Source organism: Micrasema longulum, unplaced genomic scaffold, assembly GCF_059751315.1.
Source record: "Micrasema longulum isolate JH-2025_06_02 unplaced genomic scaffold, ASM5975131v1 h1tg002810l, whole genome shotgun sequence".
NCBI classification, from domain to species: Eukaryota; Metazoa; Arthropoda; class Insecta; order Trichoptera; family Brachycentridae; genus Micrasema; species Micrasema longulum.
In genome coordinates, this window is record NW_028279934.1 from 110300 (window position 1) to 136280 (window position 25981).

At 33.4% G+C, this 25981-nt stretch overlaps 2 protein-coding genes across 2 annotated transcripts; one reads left to right on the forward strand and one right to left on the reverse strand.

Moving 5' to 3' along the window:
- The first annotated feature begins 3713 nt into the window (after nt 1–3713).
- On the forward strand, nt 3714–7797 carry LOC148271540 (kxDL motif-containing protein CG10681). Its single transcript, XM_088241269.1, has 3 exons — nt 3714–3929; nt 5628–5801; nt 6323–7797. Exons 1-3 carry the CDS (start codon nt 3790–3792, stop codon nt 6744–6746), a joined length of 738 nt encoding a protein of 245 aa, XP_088097395.1. The 5' UTR covers nt 3714–3789; the 3' UTR covers nt 6747–7797.
- Nucleotides 6461–19518, reverse strand: LOC148271541 (ubiquitin-conjugating enzyme E2 T-like). Its single transcript, XM_088241270.1, has 2 exons — nt 19116–19518; nt 6461–15690 (listed from the first exon to the last, which is right to left on the reverse strand). Exons 1-2 carry the CDS (start codon nt 19357–19359, stop codon nt 15476–15478), a joined length of 459 nt encoding a protein of 152 aa, XP_088097396.1. The 5' UTR covers nt 19360–19518; the 3' UTR covers nt 6461–15475.
- Between the last annotated feature and the right edge of the window lie 6463 nt (nt 19519–25981).

Genomic DNA, 25981 nt, shown 5'->3' on the forward strand with positions numbered 1-25981 from the left:
CTTCCATTCCAGATGCGGCTTCAAACAATGAGAGCGACGGGGACAAAAAGCAAGGAAATCCGTTTTCACAAGTGCGAGTGAGAACAACAATGGAAAAGGAATATTTTCAAATAATAGATAATAAAGAATTTCCCACCAAAAATAATGAACTATTTTCTTTATTTTTTCCTCTCAGCGCGTTTAAGTTGTAATTTGTAATGGTCAGCGCAGTTAAAATAACCTGTAAAATCAATGTTTAATGTTTACATTCAACCCTGCCAGGAATCGAGCCCTGGACCTCAGGAACGGTATGCGAACACGTAACAACTACGCAACAGCTTATGGCCCTTTTCACACACGCCACGCCAATCCACCCGGCCCGGTAATTGTTCCGGGTACACCCTACAAAAGGTGACTCATTTTGTATGCGTTTGAAGGGTGGGTGTACACGGTAAAATTACCGGGCCGGGTGGATTGGCGTGGCATGTGCAAAAGGGCCTATCTCGACTAGGGTCCAGTCTCGACACGCATTTGAGTCTCGATACATGCCTTTCAGTTGTGTCTGCTTTTGATGTGACCAGTGACCGTGAAATACTGTCCAGTAAAAAAAAAGACTTGTTGAAAAACGCCTTTATTTTTTAAATTTTTAAAAAGCGTTATAAAAATACCAAAAAATAATAAAAAAGTAAAATTTGATAAAAATACAACAACAAAGTATACTTTTTTTATATGAGTAACAAAAACATAAAAATAAATAAAGGAAAAATCGCCTATGAGTTAAAAACCAAAAATATGTACAGTTGGGAATAAAAAATATTACAACCGTCACTGTACCAAATAAAAATGTACACGAGCTACAAACATTTTTTTCACTGCGAAAGACAGAAAAAATAATAGGGAAATAGCACATACTACGAATACCGATAAAAATATATGAACTGGCTTATCAATATGGATATTATGGAGAAATGTTTTCATACATAAATTTATAAAATTATTTTTAAAAACACTTCACTAGAAAAACGCGACATGTTTGGCCTTGATAGTCGTGACGTCAAGGTTCGTGATAATATTCTTAACGAATTTGAAATGGTCAGGAACGAATAAACACGAGTCGTGACGTATTAGGAACGTGGCCAATAGAATGACCGTTTTTGCAGGAATTCAAAATTACATATTTAAAAATATTTTTTACGCTACTAATAAGTAAAAAAATATTATTTTTTTACTGTATAGTATTTCATAGACCTTTATTACTTTAAAAATGTTTTGAAAAAAACGTGATATTTCATCAATTATCATTATTGTTCAATATTTCAAATTGCTCAGTTATGTCTTTCACCACGGCCCACAAAACGCTTTTTTTCCGCTAAAGAATTATTGACTAGAATCTTATGCGCATTGCGAAGGTTAAAGATCTAGGCATCACTTTTGTGAGTTCCCTGACATTTCATGATCAGATCGAAACAGTTTGTAGTAGTTCATTGAAGATGTTAGGATTCGTCTTGCGCACTGCCAGGGTTTTTGGTAGCACTGAGAATTCTTTATAACTCGTTGGTGCGAAGTAGACTCGAGAGTGGCTCGATGATTTGGGGACCGTGTGAGTTGAAGTACTCTCTTATGGTGGAGAGGGTTCAGAAGATAGTTCTTCGGCTTCTCTACATGAAGAAGTACGGATATTATCCATGGCTTTATCCCTCTGAGTTTCTCCAGGGTGTGCTCGGTTACAGCAGTTTGAAGACTAGAAGGAATGTGAATTTAACTACGTACTACCTTCGATTGTTGCGCGGTATTATTGACAACCCTGAAATTATGATCCGGATACCTTAGACAGCGTCGGCGTAGACTGTTTCACATTCCAATATACAGGACCAACCTGCCAATGGTTATGCCTGTTGGAAGGGCTATCTCTATGTTGAACAATATTACTTTGGACATTGACATTTTTCACGTCTCTGAGGAAGTTTTTCGTTACAAGATTCTCTTACTTTTTTTACAAATATTATATATATGAAAAAATAAAATTAAAAATTGAAATCGGCACACAAATAACATTCTATGAGTGAAGTGCGTGTCTTTTCATCAAGCGAGCTGTGCCAGCGTCCATTTAGACCGCCAGCTTCATACTAGCTGTGCCAGCGTCTCACGACCGCCAGCTTCACCAGCCATACCTTCTCTCTTTGCATACCGACCTCGCTTCCCCTACATTCCTACAGCTTCTCATGCACGCACGCCGATTCTTCCGATTTTTGACGTGTCCGCATTCAAATATTTGTTGAACTTGATAATGCCATGTCTTTCTCGATCTTCCTCATTTTTGCATTCATCAACATTCGTACCGTAAATTATTTTAGTCATTTTTTCTCCATTCAAAATTGATTTTGTCGATAATGCTTGTCTCAGCCTTTGAAATGGAATTTAACTCTTTGTCTGTTTCCAGTTGGATAAATAATACAGTTCTGCGTGTGAAAAATAACCATCAGAAAGCCATAAGAGTGCTTTGACTCGATGGCTACTTTCAGGGGTGCATTTGCAAAAAAGTGACAGAAATACAATATTCATCAAAATTGTCTTGCATCGCATATCCTTTTAAGCTGCAATATTTTACTAGTGCCTGAAGCGTAAAACTGATCACTTTACCTTCCTGTAACAGATGATTGAGATTTGCTCCGTTTGGTGTAGCCATGTAGTAGGTACCCCACGCACCATCAGGTGCCGATGAGGATTTGATAATGACGATTAGTTTTATAGCGATTTGGGGCTTTTTTCAAGTCGAAACGCATTCCTCGACATTGTAATTTACGTTCCGGAAGAAACGAAAAATCGCAGGTGGCGGGGGCTTTATTTGGCAAAAACATATACAAATAATAACTGTTTTCGTGATATAAATATATTTTTTTCCAGCAGTGCAATTCTTCAGTGGGTACCCCTGGAGCGCGTTTAAAATCGCACTGCAGGAGTGGTATTCTGAACGCAAAAGCGAGCGTAGAAAATGCATTTATAGCCTGCATTTACGTTCTAGATACACGCTAACAGAGCGATCTCTTTGCGCGCAATTCCGTTCACAGTACCAGCCCAGCGCTGCTATCCCGAACGCTCTCGCGCATGGGCGCGGAGAAAACACTTTTATCTCGCGTATTTTGTATGTAAACACGCGAGATAAAAGCTTTTTCTACGGCCGCGAGAGCATTTGGAATAGCAGCCCAGGGCTCACTCCAGGGGTGCTATTCTGAACCACTCTCGTGGCACGAGAAAACAGTATTTACATACAAAATACACGAGATAATACGGCCACGAGAGCGTTTGGAATACCATCCCAGGTGTTGTTATTTTCGTTGCGGTCATAGCGTCTGACTTACTTTACGCTCAGCATAAATTTTATGAAAATCCAGTATAACTTTGATAAAAATATTATAAATTGGTAGTTTTTTGTAATAATATTGACAATAAAATTAGAATTTAAATTTTGTACAGCTGGCAATAATGATATTTTATTTGATTTCTCCTCCTTAAAAGCTTAGTTACTTACTGGATTATTTATCTAATATCACTTATAATTATTGAATTGATAAAACATGAGCAACAGTAAAAAACATTCAATTTCATATATTTATGTTATATGGCTGCTGAATAGATTGGGTAGGTCCCATCTTAAAATTATACTTTATGGTATATGCTTACTTATTTATTGGAAGAGTCTAAAAATTATCTGTGTTTTAACTGTCAGACCTTTTTATCGGCAAACGTCAGATGTCAAATTCTTATAAATATTATTCATAATTTTATTTAAATAAACAATAATACTAGAAAATGGCGAACGGGACGCCGGAGAGTGAATTTTCAATCGAATGTTTCCAGAACTATTCGGCTCCTGAGGTTTTTATTCAAGGTTTAGCCGGAATTGTCAATCAAACTGATGTAGAAACAATGATTCGCTCCCAAAAACAAATGTAATACTTTTGTTTATTTGATTATAATGTGTTCCTGGTGTATTTGTGTTCAAAATGATTTTAAAAAAAAAACAATCAGTGTTGGCAATAACTCTTCACACTAATTTAATTACTAGAAACTTCTTCAGCGAAAATATCGTTACTAACATTTTTTTATAATTTCATCACAGTTCATTCTAGATTTTCTACTAATCAATTCGTTACATTCATCCTAAGTTCTTTTTATATCGTTGAACCAATTTTTCGGTGTCATAATATCATCAGGTTGCTGGCACAAGTCGGTAACTACAAATTTTCGAAAAATGATATGTCTTCATAAATGGTATCAAATAATCTTTATTTAAAAAGTAAATGAAAATATTTTGTCTTTTATAAATACAAAAAATAATCGTTTATAATATTCAGCTTACAGTTTTATTTGAATTGTTAATTTGGGGTAAGCTTTTAACTTTAAAAGTGCAACATCTCACTCCTGGTAAAATTTAGTTACCAACTTGTGCAAGAAACCCAACAATAGTATGTAGCCCTATATTTATTTATGGTTTTACAATTTTGTATTATTTTGTTATACAGAATAATGTTCCCTCACTGGGTTGTCCCGTATTTATATAAGTATGAGATCTAGATCAATTGAAGAGTGATTTTTCATAGTCAAAAATTATTGTTTACAGAAAAACAGTTATCTGTGTTTTGTCCGTGTTTATCAGATCAAGTTAGACTCGATTTATGCATCAGATCACTCAAATACACTTTGGTAATTTGCCATCATCAACATTTCTTATGAAAGCAGTTTAAATGCTGTCGAAATGCGATCCCTCAGGCGAATGTGTGGTGAAACGATGTATGATAGGTGCACAAATGTCGAGATCCGTGAACTGTGTAAGGCTGAGACTTGCATTATCGACAGAATAAAAAAAGAGGTGCTGCGTTGGTTTGGAGATGTAAGGACATGAGCGAACGGACAGCGAAAAAACGGCTAAAAGGATCTACGATGCGAACGTTGATAGATGCAGAAAATGAAGAAGATCGATAAAGACATGGTAAGATTAAGTTCATCAAATACTTGAAGAAGGACATGTCAAAAGTAGGAATAATCGGCGTGCGTGCATAAGAAGACGTATGAATGAAGAGGAAGCAAGGTATGTATGCAAAGACAGAGTGATGTGGCGTTCTATCCTCTCCACCTACCAATGGAATTCATCAATTTTGACTCAGGACTCTTTGAAAAATCACTCTTCAATTGTTGTTAGTAATATCTTAATTCCAAAATAAGGAACTGGACATCATTATGCTTACAAAGGAATGTTTTTCTTTGATTGAATGAACTAATGAAATAACAGTGCAGCTAGGAACACAAAATATTTAAGAATTTTTTTAAAAAAATTATCCACATTTTTTTTATTTGGCACTCATTGAAACACGGTATATTATGTGATTTTAGTAATATTTATTAAGCAAAAATAAAAAGAACATCATCGTAAGATGTCAATCCCCAATATGGTAGACGAAAAAGCTTTTTTATCTCTTTTGCATTCTGGGAAACGTAAATATATGCATATAATATATTAAATGTGTATGAAAGTTGTAATATTTCATTTTTTTGCATAAACCAAAGAAAATTCTTACATTATTCCATGAGCTTTGTTAGTCGGTGAAGATTTTGACAAGCTAAAATATAACTCTTTCATATTTTTACAGGCTCCAAAGATTTGAGAAGACCAATGAAATGTTAACCAATTGCAACGCGTTAAGCTCTAGCCGGCTTAAAGTTGCAACAGCGGAGTTCAAGAAACACACTCAACTCTTAGTGGATATGAAAAAAGACCTAGATTTTATTTTTAAAAAGATCAGAGTGCTGAAGACCAAACTCAGGTAATTTTTACTGTGCAATCGTTCATCGAGTTCATGAGTTAGACACTTCCAATATTTGATATTAATATTTGCCACAAAAAATAAAGTCATAATATCTACTACATGTTTTTTTCTCTTTTTGCACATTTCTTATAACTATATTATTTCAATGATTTCCTTGGAATACATCTTCTCTGCCCAACTAGGTGAAACCTGTTTTAAAGCAGACATTTTTTATTCTGGAAGAATTGGAAGAAACATATTAAACACGCAGTAAAAACAAACATTAATGTCTACATTGATTTTTAAAATTATAATGTTCAAAATATGTACTTTAAACCCCTGTCACTACTGCTCCCAAACCTTCAATTGTTTTATATATTGAACTGAACGATCAATATATAAAACATTTGTTTTGATACAGGTTTGCATAGTAAACAAGGGACGAATAAAATAAAATAATAGAAAAAGATACCAAGATTAAGCTGCGTTATTCAGATTCCCGCATTTGTGATTAACTGAATAAACTTTTACTTTTACAGCCAGCAATATCCAGAAGCATTCGACATCGCTCAAAAAGCAGCTCTTTTGAAAGCTTCTCAAGAGGATGACGAAGAAGAGGAAAACGCCCAGCTTCCTAAACCCTCAACCAGCTTGACCAAAGATATTTCTAAATCTACGGAAACGCTTCGGCCAAGCATCTCGCAAGTGTTCTCAAAGAGCCCTAGCGACCAGGAAAACAAGACTATTCAGGAGATCGATGAAAAAGTAACAGATGCGATTGAAGAACAAGAGAGACTCAAGGGAGGTGGCGAGATAGAAGAAAGTGGCACTGGGAAGGAAGATGATAAAAAATATGTGTTAAAGAAAAAGATGACAAAAAAAAACAGCCGCAAATCAAGTAGTTCTTCTGATAATTCTAATCCCAGTGATAGTTCCGGGGATTGTACATCAGATACTGGTTAAAATAATCAGAAGTTTTTTTAGTCAATGTTCAAATTAACTTTAAAAACTAATTTTTTAAAGTCATATAAGGCGCTGAGAACCAGAGAAACTTAAGTGACATTTAAACAGTTTTTTGGCAAAATGGCTTCCTAACATTTATGGCTTGTTTTCAATTAAAAATGATTAAGTTAAGTATTAATATGTAAACTAACAGCTCATACAAATTTGGTGTTTATGGAAAGAAAGCCAGAGAAATTTGTCATATTTTTTTGTGGAACTTTAACCCTAGACACCTCACCTTTGATAGCAAATATGTTGTATCTTTTTGCCAAGCACGTCGATGATCATGTTATCGCTTGTCAACTCGGTTCTTACCACGGTCTCTCAAGAGACAGTCATGTCCAACGACGTTTGTTTCATATGTGTATAATAAACATGTTTTCAATTAGATCTCCACCACAAAAATCATTCGTCGAATGGTTAGGTTTATGGGGTTCGTACAAACGTTAGGTGTCCATGATTAATATAGCCATGTAGTTTTTTTCTTTTATTATATTTTAGTTTCCAGCTTTAAAATTGGCGCTAGAGTTAGTGTGGATTCTTTTCACGGATCAGAGGCCTGAAGTTCGAACCCTACTCATGAAAAAGAGCATACTATGCACTTTACAAACCAATAGAGGGTGGGATTCGCTATAGCTACACATGTGGTAAATAATTAAAGTGCAAAAGGCATTATGAAAGTTATTCAAAAATACCAACGACTCCATCTGTATAAATTTTTATCCAGTCAGTGAAGAATTCACTTCCCTCTTTTCTCAATCCAATGAAGTACATATTTGATGCTAAGGCTACCAGATTTCAGAAAGCTCCTTCGGGAAGCTTTTCTCGTTTGACAATGAGCAAATTTTCCGTGTATGTGGGCATCGCCAAGGAGACTAATGTCCTCTGATGCGGTGTGCGGTATGTGGTGGGCAAGCTGTATAAATTTTTAAAACTTTGGATTATTTCTCTGCCAAATTGTTTGATATGCTTGAGTGACATACAAATGAAATAAATTAAATTTTTAACATTGGATGATGTATGAAGTTTTTTTATTCTTTTAGACATCAAAGTGAAAGGGGTCTAAAAAGTTGCATTTTGCATGAAATTGAGCATAAAAATTAATAAAAAAAATATTCCATACTACTTTTGGCCCTCAACCGAGGTTTGAAGTTTATCACTGTCTGAACATTTTGTTAATTATCTATATTGATAAAATTATTTTTTAGTAAAGATATAACTTAATCACATTACAAATTCAAACACGTTTTGAAACCACCAAAATGCAAAAAGTTTACACTCCGCGGAACTGATTCCGTTGAGCGCCTGGCTAATATTGACGAAAACAATGGCTTATTAAAACAATGCTACCAATTTATTACAAAACAAAGAGCAACTCACGCCCTGAGATGCTTATTTAATAAGGTTTGATGCACATTATAAAATTTAATTGGACTGATTTTCTTACTTAAATATGAAAGGACAGCTGGTTTAGTAAAAACCTCGGAAAAAAAAAAAGGTTGAGGGCCCAAAGTAGTTTCGAATATTTTTTTGATATTTTTTGCATTCCGAGTAAGACAAAAGGCAACTGTTTAGACCCCTTTCATTTCGAAATTCGGAAAAAAATATCGGCTCACCCTATTGTGCAGTCGTCCTTAGAACAGGTTTCACGAGTAAGGAGGAATCGACTAATTTTGTGTATTATTTTTTAAAAGTCAAATGACCATGATTGTAGTTTCTCATCATATTAAATCTGCTTCAAAAAACAATTCTTCAAAGCAGAAGAGTATGGAGAACGTATAAATAATATTATGCCATTGCCTGAAAATTAGGATGAGTGGAGATAGCCTGCCTGTCTATCTCCGTGACAATGTCTCGGAACAGTTTTCTGTCCTACAAATTGCTGTTTATATGTGGACAATGGTCGAGTTCTGGGACAGAAGAATATTGCATTGTCCACGTGTAATCATTATTTGTTTTTATAAAATAATAAATAATGCGTTCTCACTGTGGTATTTTAAATAATGATGAGTTTACACTTAATACAGGTACATTTTGTCAACTTGTATATTAAGTTTAACTATATTATAAACAGTATGATAAGTCTGGCATGGTAAACGAGCGATAATAATATGTGACAACTCGCGCATTGAAACAAGGAACGCTAAATATGCCATTGTTTTTGTTTTCGTACTGTTTTATACACACTAATATTATAACGTACATGTTTTTCATACAAATTCGGGGTAAAAGAATGTGCAAAACAGAAAATGCTCGATGACTATTGCGCATGGAGGCAAGATGATAGAATCGTCCGCTAGAGTCCATCTCCCTAGATCTTTTTTTGCTAGTATTGAATATAATGTTGTAAGAGTATGATATAATGAATCCATGTTTTATTCGTAATGCATATTTCTACTATCAATTACTAAAGTCCTTAAAATTTAGCTTGATTAAAATGACAGCTGCCTAACAAATGTCAATAATGATGGGAAATTAATGATCACTAATCATGTACCGATCAAATCGATTTTATCAGTTTTTTCATGCAAACACGAAACTTTGTTTGCGAAAATTGATATAAAAACGCAAAAACAAGCCTATTATAGTGTGTTTAAGACCAAAAAATAGGACATTTATACTTTTTTCATGAACAACATCAAATGAATTATTTTTTTATTCAATCAATTTACATTGATCTATTTGTCCAATCTCTAACGTTTTTGCGAATGCGAAAATGATGTAACCTTGTAAGACAGTCATTAATAATTAGGTTTATTTTAGTTTTTTTTTTTTTTTAAAGCTAATTTTCTATATTTATGTGTCAAGCATTGTATAAAAAAAAAATATCACGCCAGACAGAATGATTTTTTGTGTGTCAATATAAATAACTTCTTAGACGTTACTACAAAGTTATGTCGTCACTTTTGCTGACAAATGTCATTCTAATCAAGCTATATTTTAAGGACTATAATTGAGGGTATAAGAAGCAGTCTTATAAATCTCCACCAAAAACGGAAAATTATTTATTGATGCCAAAATAGACTATACAAAAAGCCTACCTACCTAAAGTAATAGCGTAATTCATAACCGTTTTTAAGTCTTGCAAAACCAGATTTTTTTTGTTATATGTGGGAATTCGTTGTCACGAATTTTTATTTTTTGGTACCTTGGATTTCGTTATATCCCGGTTTTACTGTACATATATCAATTCCTGTACTCTTTTTTACTAACCAGAGAGACAGATTGGAAATAAAGGTTTTGGTTGACTTTTTTTAATCTTGTCTTCATCGTTGGCGGCTCCCTCAATGTAAGGACTAAGGAGTTAGCCTAACATATGTTTGAAATTGAATAAGCGTTCAATTTCCAGTGATATCACAATAATTAAAATGTGATTTTTCTCTTGGCTTGTTTAGTACAAAAATGAAACAAAATAAAGTTCAAAATGTGTATTTATTAAAATATTTGTTATGAGATTGAGTTTTTTTACTGACATTTCTTGGTGGAACTGCATTTTCATTATAATAATAAAAATACATATATTGTTTTATTCCACTTTTATTTACAATTTTTACCAGTCGGTCATGACGAAACCAGGTCACTGTAAAAAATCACAAATAAAAGTGTAATAAAACTGTATACATATTTTTATTATTATAATACATATTATTCATATATTTTATATTGTATTTTAAGTACTTGTAATAAGATAAATTAATAATAAAAAATTCTTGTGTTATTCTTTAGGCTTTATTCATTTACAATATTATAAACTAACTAACTAACTAACCATCACGCCATTTCTCCGGAGGGGTAGGCAGAGAGGATAGAACGCCACACCACTCTGTTTACAATATTATAATAATAAAAATACTGTGAAATTAATATTTGAAGCACTAACTTTGTGATTTTCCATGTTAAATAATATAACTACGTATTTACTTTGTGTAGAGTTAGAAATCCATTAAGCTGTCAATAAATAATCTTTCTAACCAAATTAAAGATTTAAATAACAGTCCTTCACTCAAAATGTTTCATTTTTAAAAATATCCAATGGAATACCTACTACCTCAGAGTAATAATTCTCTAGAGAAGCCCTCAAGCTTTATTGCATGGAACAAAAGTGTTTAAAGTTTTTGGTTTGGTTTTAAGTTTAACAACAAACATTCAGTATACGGTTTTGGTTTGCGTTTACAATTCTCAACCCAGTACCTATGGCCCGTTGTATCGCTGTAATATGTAGCTAACTTCGTAGTCAATAATCTTAAATGGCTTTTCTCCATATGGGCGACTCTATTAGGTTATTACTCTAAGCCTACTCTGTCCCTAATTTCTTTTCTGAGAATCTGTAGTCTTGATGTAAAACACTGAACACATGTGTTAGATGTATTTAAGGTATCTACTTGTTATTTATTTCTAGTAATGTTGGCTTGAAAAAATATATAAGCATTCATAACCCAAGCCTCTTGGCATAAGAGTATCGATGGGACCATGTATATGGCAAATAGTAATCAAACTGTTACTACAGCTAAATTTTCAGATGTATTATCATTTACTAGTCTATCACAGTATTGCAGTATACCAAATAATAACAACAAATATCTCGATCTAGTCGTAAGTTCTCATAATTTGGAAGTCTCCAAGATTAGCCAGCCTCTCATCCCTGAGTGTCGGCACCATATCGCTCTATGTATTAAACTTGAATTATCCGTTTTTACACCGATGCCTAATCACTCCCGTACTGTAACATTATTTAAAAAGGCAAATTATAATACAATTAATAACTCCCTTCAGAATATCAACTGGGATAGCGAATTTTTTAATCTTTCTTGTAACACTGCTGTGGATAGATTCTATCACATCTTAAGGGAAATTATATCTGTAAATATTCCCACGAGAGAATGCAAAGCAAATAACTCGTATCCTGTATGGTATAGTCCAGCATTAATTAAACTCACTAAAGAAAAATACAAAATTTTCAAAAAATTGAAGAAATTTAATAACCCCCTTGATAAGATTGCGTTTAATATTCTGCGCGCAAGACAAAAACAAATGGCTAAAGATTGCCTTAAAAGTTTTGTAAATGACTCTGAGATTAAAATTAGTAAAGATCCAAAGCAATTTTGGAATTTTGTTAAGATTAAAAACAAAAATCATGGTTTGCCGCAATCTATGGTTCTTGATGATATTACAGCGGACAATCCCAGTGATATTTGTGAGTTATTTTCAAAGCATTTTGTTACTTCCTTCAATCATTGCACCCCCAACACACAATTACCTTATACAAACATACAAACTGATGATCATGTCAACATATCTTCTATTTCAATTTCAAAAAGGATGATTATTGGTCATATTAAAAGTTTGTCAAACAGTACAAGCGGGGGTAGTGATAACATATCTTCATATTTCATTAAAATGTGTTGTTATGAAATCGCCAAACCATTATTTCTATTATTTCAATTATCATTAAGTGAAGGCATATTTCCTGATATGTGGAAAAGCGCCCTTATAACACCCATATATAAATCTGGTTCAAAAAATGATATAAAAAATTATCGTCCAATCTCAAAATTAACTATTATCAGCAAACTTTTTGAAAAAAATAGTCTACAGTCAACTTTATAATGCTGTCAAAAACACTATCATCGAGAACCAACATGGTTTTGTAAAATTTAGATCCGTCACTTCTAATCTTGTTGTATTTTTGGAATCTGTTTTAAAAGCAATGGACGAAAGAACTCAGGTAGACGTAGTGTATACTGATTATTCAAAGGCTTTTGACACTGTTACGCATAGTATATTACTCAATAAATTATGGAATTTGGGTATCCACGGTAATCTACATAGGTGGCTGACGTCTTACCTTAATAATAGACTACAATCAGTAGTCGTAAACGGGTTTAGTTCCGATGTTGTAAATGTACCCTCAGGCGTTCCACAAGGATCGCATTTGGGGCCATTACTATTTATAATTTTTATCAATGACATTGGTAAGTGCTTTAAATTTGCAAATTTTTTACTTTTTGCTGATGACATGAAAATATATTTAAAAATAAAATATAATTTAGACTGTGTCAAACTCCAAGAAGATCTCGATAGATTAAATTTATATTGTAAACAAAACTTACTAAAATTGAATATTAAAAAATGCTCTGTGCTCACATTTTCAAGGAACAACTTTAAAATCATCCATAATTATTGCCTTGACTATCAAGTACTTACTAAAGTTAATGAGATGCGGGATCTCGGGGTTCTACTTGACAATAAGTTAACGTTTGAGGCACATGTCAACTCAATTGTGAAAAAATCATACCAAATGTTAGGTTTCCTCTTCCGTATAGGGAGAGAATTCAATCATGCGCGCACTCTTAGAACTCTTTACTTCACATTTGTTCGAAGTCAATTAGAATTCGCATCTCCCGCTTGGAGCCCTCAATACAAAAAATACACTAACCGAATTGAATCTATACAATCAAAATTTTTATCGTATTGCAATTTTAGACGGTTGACTCAGAATACAGGTCCAGATGAGTCTATAAACTTACCTAAACTCCAAACTCTCCAAACTCGAAGGAACATGGCTGATGCCATTTTTATGTATAAAACTTTGAATAACATGATAGATTGCCCTAAGATTCTGTCACTTATTAATTTTAGAGTCCCAGTAACGCAGACCAGAAACCAATCTCTTTTTAAAATTTCCAAATGTAAAACTAAATCTTTTCAAAATTCATTTGTAAATAGAACCTGCCATATGTGTAATCAAAAATTAAATTGTATTGATATTAATAATATATCTTTAACTTCCTTTAAAAGTGAAATTTCCAAAAATAATTCAAGTTATGATGTTGCGCCTTGAATCCGCAGCCTATATTATGCAGGTGATGTGCAGTTCTGCATGTAGGCATATAATAAATGAACACTGTGTGGTCAACTATAGTTGTATTATTTATTGTAATGTGCAACTGTGTGACCAATATTCATTTACATTTCTAGTAATATTATAAGTTTTGTATGATTAGTTATTTTATGTTATGTATAATTTTTATGTGACAACATTTACAATAACAATATTATGTGGAAGCCTCTAATTGGACTTTATGATATGTATTTATGGTATAATTGATTCTTATAAATGTATAAATGTCTGTTGGCTTTCCAATGAAATAAAATAAAATAAAATAAAAAAAATAAAAATAACCTGTTTTTCTTTTAGATTTATGCAATAAAATGTTAGATATTCATGAAAAATGTGCTAGAAGCATTTAAACGGAATTACTAGACAATTGTTTGCACTACGCTGCCATAGGAACTGTTCTGTGAGAACCGTCTATATTGCAATAATCGTAAACGCTTCACCAAAAATGAGAATTTTTACATTCATTGCTAACATGTAAACAAAATGAGAATTTTTTCATTCATTGCTAACATGTAAAACCAATTAAACGACTCTTAGTTGGTTTACGCAGTATAATTTGATCAACTTGACGGTCATGTGACTATTGCAAGAAAATGATAAGCGATGCAAACTTGTTTTGACAGGTTGCACTTTCGTTCAGTTCAGTTTGCAGTTCAGAAAAGGGGTGCTGCGTTGGTTTGGACATGTAGAGCGAATGGACAGCGAAAGAACGGCTAAAAGGATCTAGGATGCGAATGTTGATGGATGCAGAAAACGACGAAGACTGAGAAAGACATGGCACAATCAAGTCCATCAAATACTTGAAGATGGACATGTCAAGAATAGGAATATTCGGTGTGCGTGCATGAGAAGATGTATGAATGTAGAGGAAGCGAAGTCTGTATGCAAAGATAGAGTAATATGGCGCTCTATCCTCTCTGCCTACCCCTACGGCGTGATGGTTTGTTTGAAAATTGAGCATTTTCTCCGACTTCTAACGATGGCACTTACACATTGTTTTATTTAGAGTTAAAACATTTCAGTTTGTAAGTGAAAATTCTTGATGGAAGTTCATTGTAATTTATTATATTCGAGGACTTGAAGATGTCGCGAAAGCGATGAAACCAGTCACTGGGTATTCCAGATTTGTGGATTAATGTATCACTCGTCTTTTATTTATATAATAAATTATTTAGAGTTGGTTTATTTTTAAGCCATGACAAAGTAGCAGTCATATTCTGAAACCGGTCGGCATATTAAATTTATTTTAGTGATTTTACACAAACTAAATACATAGTTACATTATTTAAAAATACTGCATTTCGTTTTTCCACTTTTATTTATAATTTCTACCAGTGACCGGGTTTTGTCGTGACCAACAGCATAATAGCTCTGCGCTCATTCGGGTTTTGCCTTCCTAGCTAGTCGCACATTCTTGAACTTTTATAATTATTGTACTGAAGTCTAACAAATATAATATATTACGAAGTATCAGAGTTTGCAAGGATTTCAAAATAATTATGAGAATAAATGAGTTCAAATTAAAATAATTTTAAGATAAAACTGCCTTCATTTTCGAGCAATGCAACATACCATAAACCTTTGGCCTGCATACGTCAGGAATATAACATATACTGACAAAATACTAATGATGACAATAATGGTGATTGACATATTACAACAGAGATGGACAACATTTATAGGGTGTATCACCTGTCATTGGCTGGTTTAAGTGTCCACTGTACACACTGTGCTTATGTTTAAACATCGTATTTCTTAAATTCTCCAGAAAATCAACAGATGCAATTATTCACATGGCGTGTTTCTTTGTTTGGCTCCTGGCTTCCGCATCAAACGCGGCCCGGTCGATCTTAAACTGATTGGCGATGTCCAGCATGAGGGGGTCGTCAGGGTTGGGGCTGTCCAGCAAGGTCTGTATGGCCAGCAGGAGGAACTCCAGGGTCACTGTGGGCCTCCAGGACCCAGCGGGAGGCATCTTGATTAGGTCCAGACATATCCGGCCACCTAAAATATAAAGTTCTGTATGATTTTGTAAAAAAATAAAAGGAGTCATCTTAAAAATTGTCGTAATTTGATTTTATATGACGGGGCTGGGCATACATGAGATCAATGGTTCATTATTAGATTGAAAAAAAAACAACAAACAAAAGCACTTTGATAAATAAGATGACATAATTTTTATTAGGTCAGATCGGGTCGCCAAACACATGTTTTTATTTATTCACGAAATGACATAATTGTAAATAAGTCACTAAGATTCTCGATAGTTTAAATCAGCGTTTTTCAACCTTTTTCATGACACGACCCCCCTAGTATCAAAAAATATTTCGCGACCCCCCAACCCTTTTTTCCATGTATGTTAAAAATATATAATACTTACAAAAATTTTAGGCGTTTGCGTTATTTGCAATCTGATATAAACATATAATTAAGTATTAAGTAAGTAAAACATATAATTTCAAATTGAATACGTGGCCAATTGATAACTAACAAACAAATACAAACATATTAGATGTATATAAATAAATAAAATATATCGTTAGGGTTAGACTCCCAGCGCCATCTGTTGGTAATACTAGGAACTAGTGCAGGTTCCGGATGTTAGCAACAGATGGCGCTGGTAGTCCGAAAGATCCACAAGTTTCGAGACGTTTCTTTACGCTTCGAGATAATTCTTGTTAGAATGCGCTGGCCTATAAATACGGCGGTCGACCGCGGCCATGGCAGTTTGATGCAAGACAGCGAAGCAAGTGGAATCAGAAGCAATCCTGATAAGTGGAAACGATTCAGAAGTGTAAATTCGGTGTTATGTGGACTGTAAGGTGCCTTGGAGTTGGAGTAATTATAGACTGATTTGTGAGCGTAAGTCACGCGTGGTCATGTCTGCTGTTTAATTGTTTGAAGAGCGCGAACCACTTGTTTTACGGTACGCATTTATTTTAGTTGTTATAATTTAAAATAGATAAATTCCTGAAAAGATCATCAGAACCATCAACGTCTAGCGGGAGTAGTGGAATAAAGAAAAAACGTCTTTATGACGACATTTATTTAAAATTTGGGTTTACTGTGATTGACAGTAAACCGCAGTGCGTAATTTGCTTTGAAATTTTGTCAAGAGAAAGCATGAAGCCACCGAAGTTGGTACGCCACCTAAACACAAACCATCCTAATGGAAAAAATAAACCCGTGGAATTTTTTGAGCAAAAATTAAAAGCTCTTGAACGTCAAAAAACTGCTATAGGACAAATGTCCAACCTGAATGAGAAAGCGTTGCTCGCTAGTTATCGAGTAGCTTTTCGTGTGGCTAAAGCAGGGAAATCTCACACTATTGCCGAAAATTTGATTTTACCAGTGGCTTTAGATATAGCAGAGATTATGTTTGGCAAGCAAGAGGTCGAAAAGCTCAAAAGTATACCTCTCTCTGACAATACCATTCAACGCAGGATAAGCAATATGGCGACTGATGTTCGTGATCAAGTCATAGAAAAAATAATGAAAAGTTCTTTTGTATCCCTGCAATTTGATGAATCAACGGATATTGCGAGTTGTGCGCAATTTGTAGCTTTTGTGCGTTTTGAATCCAATGAAATAATAATGGAAGAAATACTATTTTGCAAGGCACTTCCCAAAAATATTACAGGTCAATGCTTGCATGACATGTTCCTTGAAGCTACGCAAGATATGAATATCGATTGGGCACAAAAATGCATTGCTATTTGTAGTGACGGAGCAAAAGCCATGACTGGTGCGAAGAGTGGATTTATTGCTAGACTGAAAGAACAGATGCCAAACGCTTGTTGGATGCATTGCTTTCTCCATCGCCAAGCTCTTGCAGCCAAATCCTTACCCACAGGTTGAAAAACAATGGTTTAAATAATAAAATGACATAAACTTAAATAATTCACTAAGATTATTGATAATTTAAATAATAAAATGACATAAACTTAAATAAGTCACTAAGATTATCAGTAAGTCGGAACGAAATAATCACAAAGCTAAATTGGTCATTTTAATATTTTTAAAAATAAAGTAAACTAGCCATTTGTATTGGAATAAAATCGATTCAGCCGACTTTCGGTCACTATATGTTTGTCTGTGTTGGGTCCTTCACACAGCAATGTAAACACAACACTAATAGCGTCGCTTCCGTACTGACACGGAATCTAAATTCTATGAGTAAAAAAGAGACCGATGGAACGGTTTTGTCCTATTCCCACCCGAATGTTGTGTTTTTCAAATGCAGAAATATGGATTGAAGTAGTTTTATGATCTTGACTCATTTTAAGTTCTTTTTTAGTTAAGTGGTTTTCGTCCTAAAGGTGGGATATGTAGTTTTTAGTTGCATTTTTTAAAAATATTGTTATTCAAATGATACGAACAGTTCCTTAAAATGTTATAAATAAGTCGTGATGCATTTAAACAATATTATGATGATTTGAATGAAGCACTTGTTTATTCGTAGCATTCATGGATACAAAAACGTGTTTTGATTTGAATGTCAACTTTCTTTTGTATGCTGATGATGCAGTGCTTCTTGCTAACAACAAAGGGGAACGGCAATTCTTGGTAACAAAGGTCTACGATGTATGCGAGGGAAGCGATTTGCTGATGAATGTCGATAAATCGAATGTGATGATTTTTTAAAGAAATTAAAGTATCACTAAATGTGAAATCACTGTGAATGGAGTTATACTAAAACAAGTAGAGGAATTTGTGTATCTGGGAAGTATGTTCACAAGGGATGATATGACTGAGAAAGATATTGAAAGGAGGGTGTGCCGGGAACAGAGTGAACGGTGCGCTTAAATCAACTTTGGCAAATAAATAGTTGTCGCAAGAGACACAATTAGCAGTTCACAACGGAGTCCTGGTCCCGACCCTGATGTATGGGAGCAAAGTATGAACTTGGAAAAACAGGGATGAAAGTAGGCTGAATGCTGTCGAAATGCGATCTCTCAGGCGAATGTGTGGTAAACCTATGTACAATAGATGCACAAATGTTGAGATCAATTGAGACAAGCATTATTGACAAAATCAAGAAAGGAGCTCTGCGCTGGTTTGGACATGTAGAGCGAATGGACAGTGAAAGAACGGCTAAGAATATTTACAATGCAAATATTGATGGATGCAGAAATAGAGGAACACCGAGAAAGACATGGCACGATCAAGTCCATCAAATACTTGAAGATGGACATGTCAAGAGTAGGAATAACCGGCGCGCGTGCATGAAAAGATGTATGAATGTAGAGAAAGCGAGATATGTATGCAAAGATAGAGTGATGTGGCGTTCTATCCTCTCTGCCTACCCTTACGGAGAAACGGCGTAATGGTTTGTTTGGTTTTAAAGTGTGTTTTTAGTGGATATCTCAAAAATGCTGATTTTGAAGTTACTCGGTTATAATAATTACCCAATAATATAAATAACTTACCTTTATCAATATTTGGATGATAAACCGGCGTCACAAATTTGATTACCGGAGGTTCGAAAGGATACTTCTCAGGCACGTCGATCTGTACTTTAAAAGCGCCACCGTCGTAGGGAGACTCCCTGGGGCCCATTATCGTGGCCTCCAAGTTGTCCACGACTCCGTCTTTGACCGTATTACAAGATATACCCCATGGAGGAGTTTTCCTTAAGTTGTCCAACTCTTTCGCTATTCTAACGGCACGCATTTTTGCATGTCAACTGAATGTGAAGAGATTCTAGAAATTTCGAAGGATTGTACTTTCAAAATAGATACTTGAAAACCTTTTATTCAATATGAAAACGTGAAAAATTCACTTTGAAGTATTTTTGCGCACTACGTTTCACCGAATACCGCGTATGATGGCATATTTTGACGTTTGACATTGACGTTCCGGAACTTTTAAATTAGACAATAGACAATAATTATTTTTTGGCGGGAAATCATCTTCTACATTCGTTTATGACAAAAAAACGAGGAAAATCCATCATTTTCATTTCAGTCAAATTAAAAAAAAAATTGACCAAGTGCTAGATGGTATATTTTACTGAAAAAAAACAACAAGTTGACTTTAGATCTCAAAAGTTTTTTACAAAATCGATAACGTGTTGATGGAGTCAGTTTTTGAACATCTGCTACAGGAAATATTGACAAAATCAAAACACTTCCATACTAACACAATACATTGCTAATGCTTTTTGTCAACGTCTAGTTTGTAATAATTCTATGATTATTACATGATTTACTATTCTGCCTATGTTTGAACATCAAATTCTTCAATTAAGTATTTAATTATTATTTCATGGGTAATTTATCTATTAACAATAATCTTGCTCTTTTAAATGAATCTTATTTAATTTATTATCCAGAAATATTTTCTTTGTCTTTAAAATAAATACCTACCACTGTCTTTATAATCACTTTTTTTGCACCACAACAAGCCCGATTACAGTGTTAAATTTCATCACAGAACGGCTTGAGAAAAATCACATAGTTTGTTTTTGTGTTCTCACTGGGAATCGAACCCGGAACCTCCCGTGAGTGAATCAAGCGTCTTGACCACTTCACCACGGAGGCCGCCTTGCATTTGTGGTTTTGAAAAGGGATATGGAAGTCTAGGCATTAACAGGGCTAATGACCTGTGACTTGCTGGTTTAAGTGGCCACTTTACACACTGCGTAACATTTAAGCCCTAGGACATAAGTGGGAACATTTTGACCATAATTATTGTAATTATAATTACTAATATAAAACATAACCCCATACAAATTAAATCGTGATGAAAAATTTATTAATTTATATCTCTAAAAATCATCCCGTGTTAATATGTTCTCCTTTTCGGTTTCGGCTGCAGTTCTTCAATGGCTCCCAGATTTCCGCGTTTCTAGTTATGGTTTTGGCCTTGCGTTTGTATCAATAACAGACCCGTTGGAGAAAATCCGTAGCAACCGCTGTATATAACATATATATACTGAACTTGAACTGAAAGCGCATAGAACCAAGTTTGTAAACATTGTACTGTGCCCAAAAGTCCCCCCTCTACCCAACATCCCGTCTGCGCGCATGCGTGAAGTGGACCCGTAATGTTGCCAGACCGTGAACAATATATTATTATAACACAAATATAAGGTAATTTTGTGTTATGTTTATTGTTTTACCACAAAAAATATTTTACTGACTGAACTAAAAAAAAACAGGTACTTTTATCAGGCAAACGTAAAAAAATCATTTAGTAATTGAGTAAATTAATACCGTTTAATATTAAACTAAGACTTATTATAATAGAAAGTCGGGTAAAAATTCGACTACCCTGGCGATACTAAAAAAAATGTTCACCTAATTTTATTTAACAATCTGGTAGATAGTAAAATAATCGAATTCTTAAATAATACCTATTATTACACATAAAATGTGATCCCACCGTATTCCCTTTTAATCCCAGTATTTTGACACTTATGAACGACACAACACGGCATAGTTGAATTTAAATCCGCAGTTGCGTACTAAGCGACATCTGCAGAGTACCATTAGGTTATTAAGCCAAAATGTAAAACTACTCATTTATGAATAGTTTAGTCGGCATCAAATTGATGAGCGCATATGCGGTTTCCGGACTATTATAATTCTATGGGATCAATGTTAATTCCCAGACATTTGATTAAGTTTGTTTGCTGCATCGGAGTACGTAGCCATCAATTGCACTAACTTAACACAGCAATCAGAGAAAATGGAACATAGCAATGAAAGAGTTATAATATTATATAACTTTGGTAAATGAAAACAAAATTGCTTTAACAGAACATATATTTTCTCCATAATATACAGGAATCGGCAAACTATACATGTTACGCATTTTAGTTCACATATTATTTATTAAATTTATATAAGATCATCACAACCAATCTATACTTTACCTCTGTCAAATTAACACAATTCATGTAATGCAATTTGAAAAAATAACTGGTGTATCTTATAAATTTATTATAATTAATACATTTTGTATTCATACATATGCTGAAAAAGTTATAACATAATACATTACTCCATTATAATTAAAGGCCATGATAGTGTCCAAAAATGTAAATACAAAGTCACCAAACGCAGATGACATTTTAAAACAAATTCCATAGACAAAATTTCAAATGAGTCAAAACAAAATGGCTACTGATAATTTAACTCATTTAAAATTTCATTGGCGTGCCACCAGCAGCATTGCCAATTTGGGAGCAATCTACCGATCGACCGAATTCAATAAAATTTCAATACAGATTTTTTTTATCTGTGAAATTTCAAACAATCTTTGCTTATGGCCTTTGGGGGAATAATTATAGGTTGGCAACGCTGGCCACCATTGCGGATCTTGACTATAGCCTTTTTTAATATTTACTAGCTCACTGTGACCTCATTTTAATTCAACATTGGTTCATTCCTTAGAGTAATAGTACGCCACTGGCTTAATGGTCACTCGTATGGACAAAAACCATTCTATGATTATCAACCACAAAGTTAGCTACAGTTTACAGCAGTATAACGGGCAGTAGGTACTCAGGTCGAGGATTACAAGCGCAAACTGAAACCATCCGTTACACGTTTGTTACTAAACTAACAACCAAAACAAAAATTTGGTAAGCTTCAGTTCTATGCAATAGAACTGGGCTTCTCTAGCAAATTATTACTCTGAGGTTCATTCCATACATCCAATGACATATAATTAAATAGACACATTAGAGGGGCGTAAAATCATGGGTATTTTTCTTACTTTTCTTCATTCTCCAACAGACTTTCGTCGTGATCAAACGCGATTCTACAAAGAAAACCGCTTCCTGTGATAAGAAAAAGCTTTAATTACACTGTAACTGAAAAAAACAGCACATATATATTGTTTCATTCATAAATAAAACCCAATTTAAAAGATAATAAGTTATTTTTTTGCAATTACAAACTACATTAATAGTAACAGTGACAGCTGACAGTCAATGTAGTATCTATGGTAACAAGGTGCACAGAAATATATATGCTAAAATATGTATATCTCTTTCTTTCATATAAATATTAGTATGTGTTTCGTGATTTGAATTTTTAAAAATTTTTTTTTTATTAATATTACTATTTTTTTCAAAATTTCTCAAGAACACATTTTTTTAAATTTATCTGAAATAATTCAATTCTTTCTATTTCTTTTATATCTTGAGATAACTCATTGTACAGCTTCAATCCCTTGTACAATGAGTCTGGAGATTCTGTTTTTCTCCTCATTGGTAATCTTATATTTTTTCATCCCTTGTTTCATATGTATGACATTGTTGGTTAAATTTGATTAGTTTTTTATATTATTCATCCCCTTAATTATTTTACGTATAAAAATTACTACATTATATTTCATTTGCTGCTTTACTGTGAGCAAACTAATTTCTTTGTACATTATTTCTTTTGCGTATAATCCTTATAGCCTTATTTTAAAAAATTGTATATTTTTAATTTCCCCTTTATCTATATAAGTAAACTCTGGGATACTTTATTCCATCCACAGAATTTATATTTTAATTATCAATATTAATATTGTATCCCTGGGTTCATAGAATTAAGAATGATCCCGAAGGAGCGTAGAATCGTGTTTAAATACATCGGACTGTGTCCTAAAAACCCCCCATTTTGGCCCACTTTCACCGCGCGCATGCGCGAATTTGCCGCGTAATATTGCTGGATCATAAAAAATATAAAGATAATACAAATGAAACGTAATTATATTTTTTTAAAAAAGGAATTCGTTAATTTCTCTAACATTTTATTATACATGCGGAAACATTGATTGACACAACAGAGAAGATAAGTAAAGGGTCATTTATTAAGAGTAATTTAATCAATGAACTTTGAACTTACAAATAAAACAAATTTTATTTAGCATAAAATGGATATTTTATGTCATGTAAAATAATATTTGATGTTTTAAAGATAATGTCGGTCAAATATCCACTACGGCGTTGTTTAATCCGAGAGGTCTAATTTTCATTAGTTCCCTCATTAGATGAGCAAAAAAGCATAAAAATTTGACTACTCTAGCGATACTAAGAAAATGTCCATTTTGTTTTCTTTGACAATTTGACGGATGGTAAAATAATTACATTTTTAAGTAATGCATTTGCTACTTATACATGCATTTGCTAATTACACATGAAATGTGATCCCATCCTGTTTTTTAAGATCCCAGCAGTATTTCTACACTTAAATACGACACAACACGGCATAGTAGAATTCAAATCAGAAGTTGCGTATTGAGCGACGTCTACAAAGAACCTAACGGGTCAAAATATGAAACTACTCCTTTAAGAGTAGTTTAGTCGCCTTCTGTTCTGCGCGTATGCGGTTTGCGGATTGTTCTTAATTCTATGCCTGGGGTATATTTTTTCTCCCAATATTAATATATTTTATTGTTGAGAGCAATACAATATTTGCTTTATATAAAACGTAGCTAGTATAGAAAAAAATGTGTCTATTTATTATACATCAGCGAGGTCAGATATGAAGTTAGCCTCATAACAAATAATTTTAGCGAATTAAATTAGTATATGGAAAAAAATATATATCACCAATGACAAGGACCAATGAGCATTTGACAACAAAAAAAAATGGCCGCCAACAAAGTGATGCTTGGGAGTGTATAAAAATATACTTAAACTCTGTATGCATCTCGAGCATGGATTAAACCTCATTCAAATAAGCAAGATTCAAAAATAAAATTAATAATACAAATTGTTAAACATAATTATTAAAATATCTCATCGTTAAAAAATAAAGATTACACAATGAAATGTGGCCGTTTCATTTAATTCAAAAGTTATATAAAACCATATTATATGTAGCGTAAAGGATTAAAGTTTATATTTTAATACTTTTAGAGAAATTTCATGCTTATTTTAGTTGTCTAATAAATTATTACAATGTCTTAGCTCTAAAATACAAATAACATAACAATTAATAATACACATATCTTTATAAATCCATTATACCTCTCAGGCACTACTAATAATTATTTATTTATTAAAACCACTGTTTAATTGGTTTTAATTGACAATTTGCACATAATTACAATGGATTCAATGTATGATGTAGGCTTACTTATTTAAATGAATTAATTTGAAAATAAAACTGATTTGATAATACATTTTGGAAATCTGCAAGAATCTGCAAAATTCAGTTGAGGTTTTAATTTAAAACCGGTATTATAAATATTTTTAACACTGTACTTAACCGGGGGTGGTGTTCTGGATCTTCTCTACCCCTAGAGCAGTGGTCAGCAAACTCATTAGTCAAAAGAGCCAAAGATCAGCATTACGACGATTAAGATTTCTTTTGAGAGTCAAATTTCTTTTACTTTTAAACTCTTTCCTCTTCAAAGCCAACGAACCTTATTTTGCAGTGAAGATCTCTGTATTTACTTTATGTTACTGAGTAAACATTCTTTAAATTGGCGATGAAAAGGAGATTTAACGACAACTGTGTTGACAATCTTGATCACCAAATTCATAACATTTGATATTTTTCGCCTATTGGTGAATGATGCAATGTTAAACAAGTATCTCGTGACTGTTTTATTCTTCAAAAATATAAAAAAAACCTTCCTCACTTTGGTCATACTTTTAACTCGCTCCATATTATGTTGAAATTGAAATAATTTCATCAAGCTTAATATGATGCTTCTCCATGCATTCAATTACAGTATTTGCAATATCCTCAATAATTCAAAAGGCAATAGTCCTTGAAGTTTTTCTATGGAACCCGTAGACTAAATAAATTGAACAAAAAGTGTAAGTTGCGCTGTGTGAGCCGCACTCGAGTGGCCAAAGAGCCGCATGCAGATCGCGAGCCGCGGTTGCCGACCACTGCCCTAGAGTGATTAATTTGAAGAGTTCTATTTTTTTTAAGTGACGAGACCTTGCTTCACATAATGGCCACACTGATGATTAGACGTCAAAAAATATGAACACGTGAAATCAAACATGATGATTTTCATTTAGGACATTATTGCGACCTTAAACATTACCCAAAACACTTAACTATAGTCCTTAAAATATAGCTTGATTAATATGACAGCTGCCAAACTAATGTAAATAGTAATGGGAAATTACTGATTTAAATCGATTTTATCAGTTATTTCATGCAATCATGAAACTCTGTTTCCAAAAACTGATATGAAAAACGCAAAAACAAGCCTATTATAGTGTGTTTAACAGAATTATTCACCAAAAAATGAGACATTTATACTTTTTTCATGAACAATACCAAATGAATTATTTTTTTATTCAATCAATTTACATTGATCAAATTGTCCC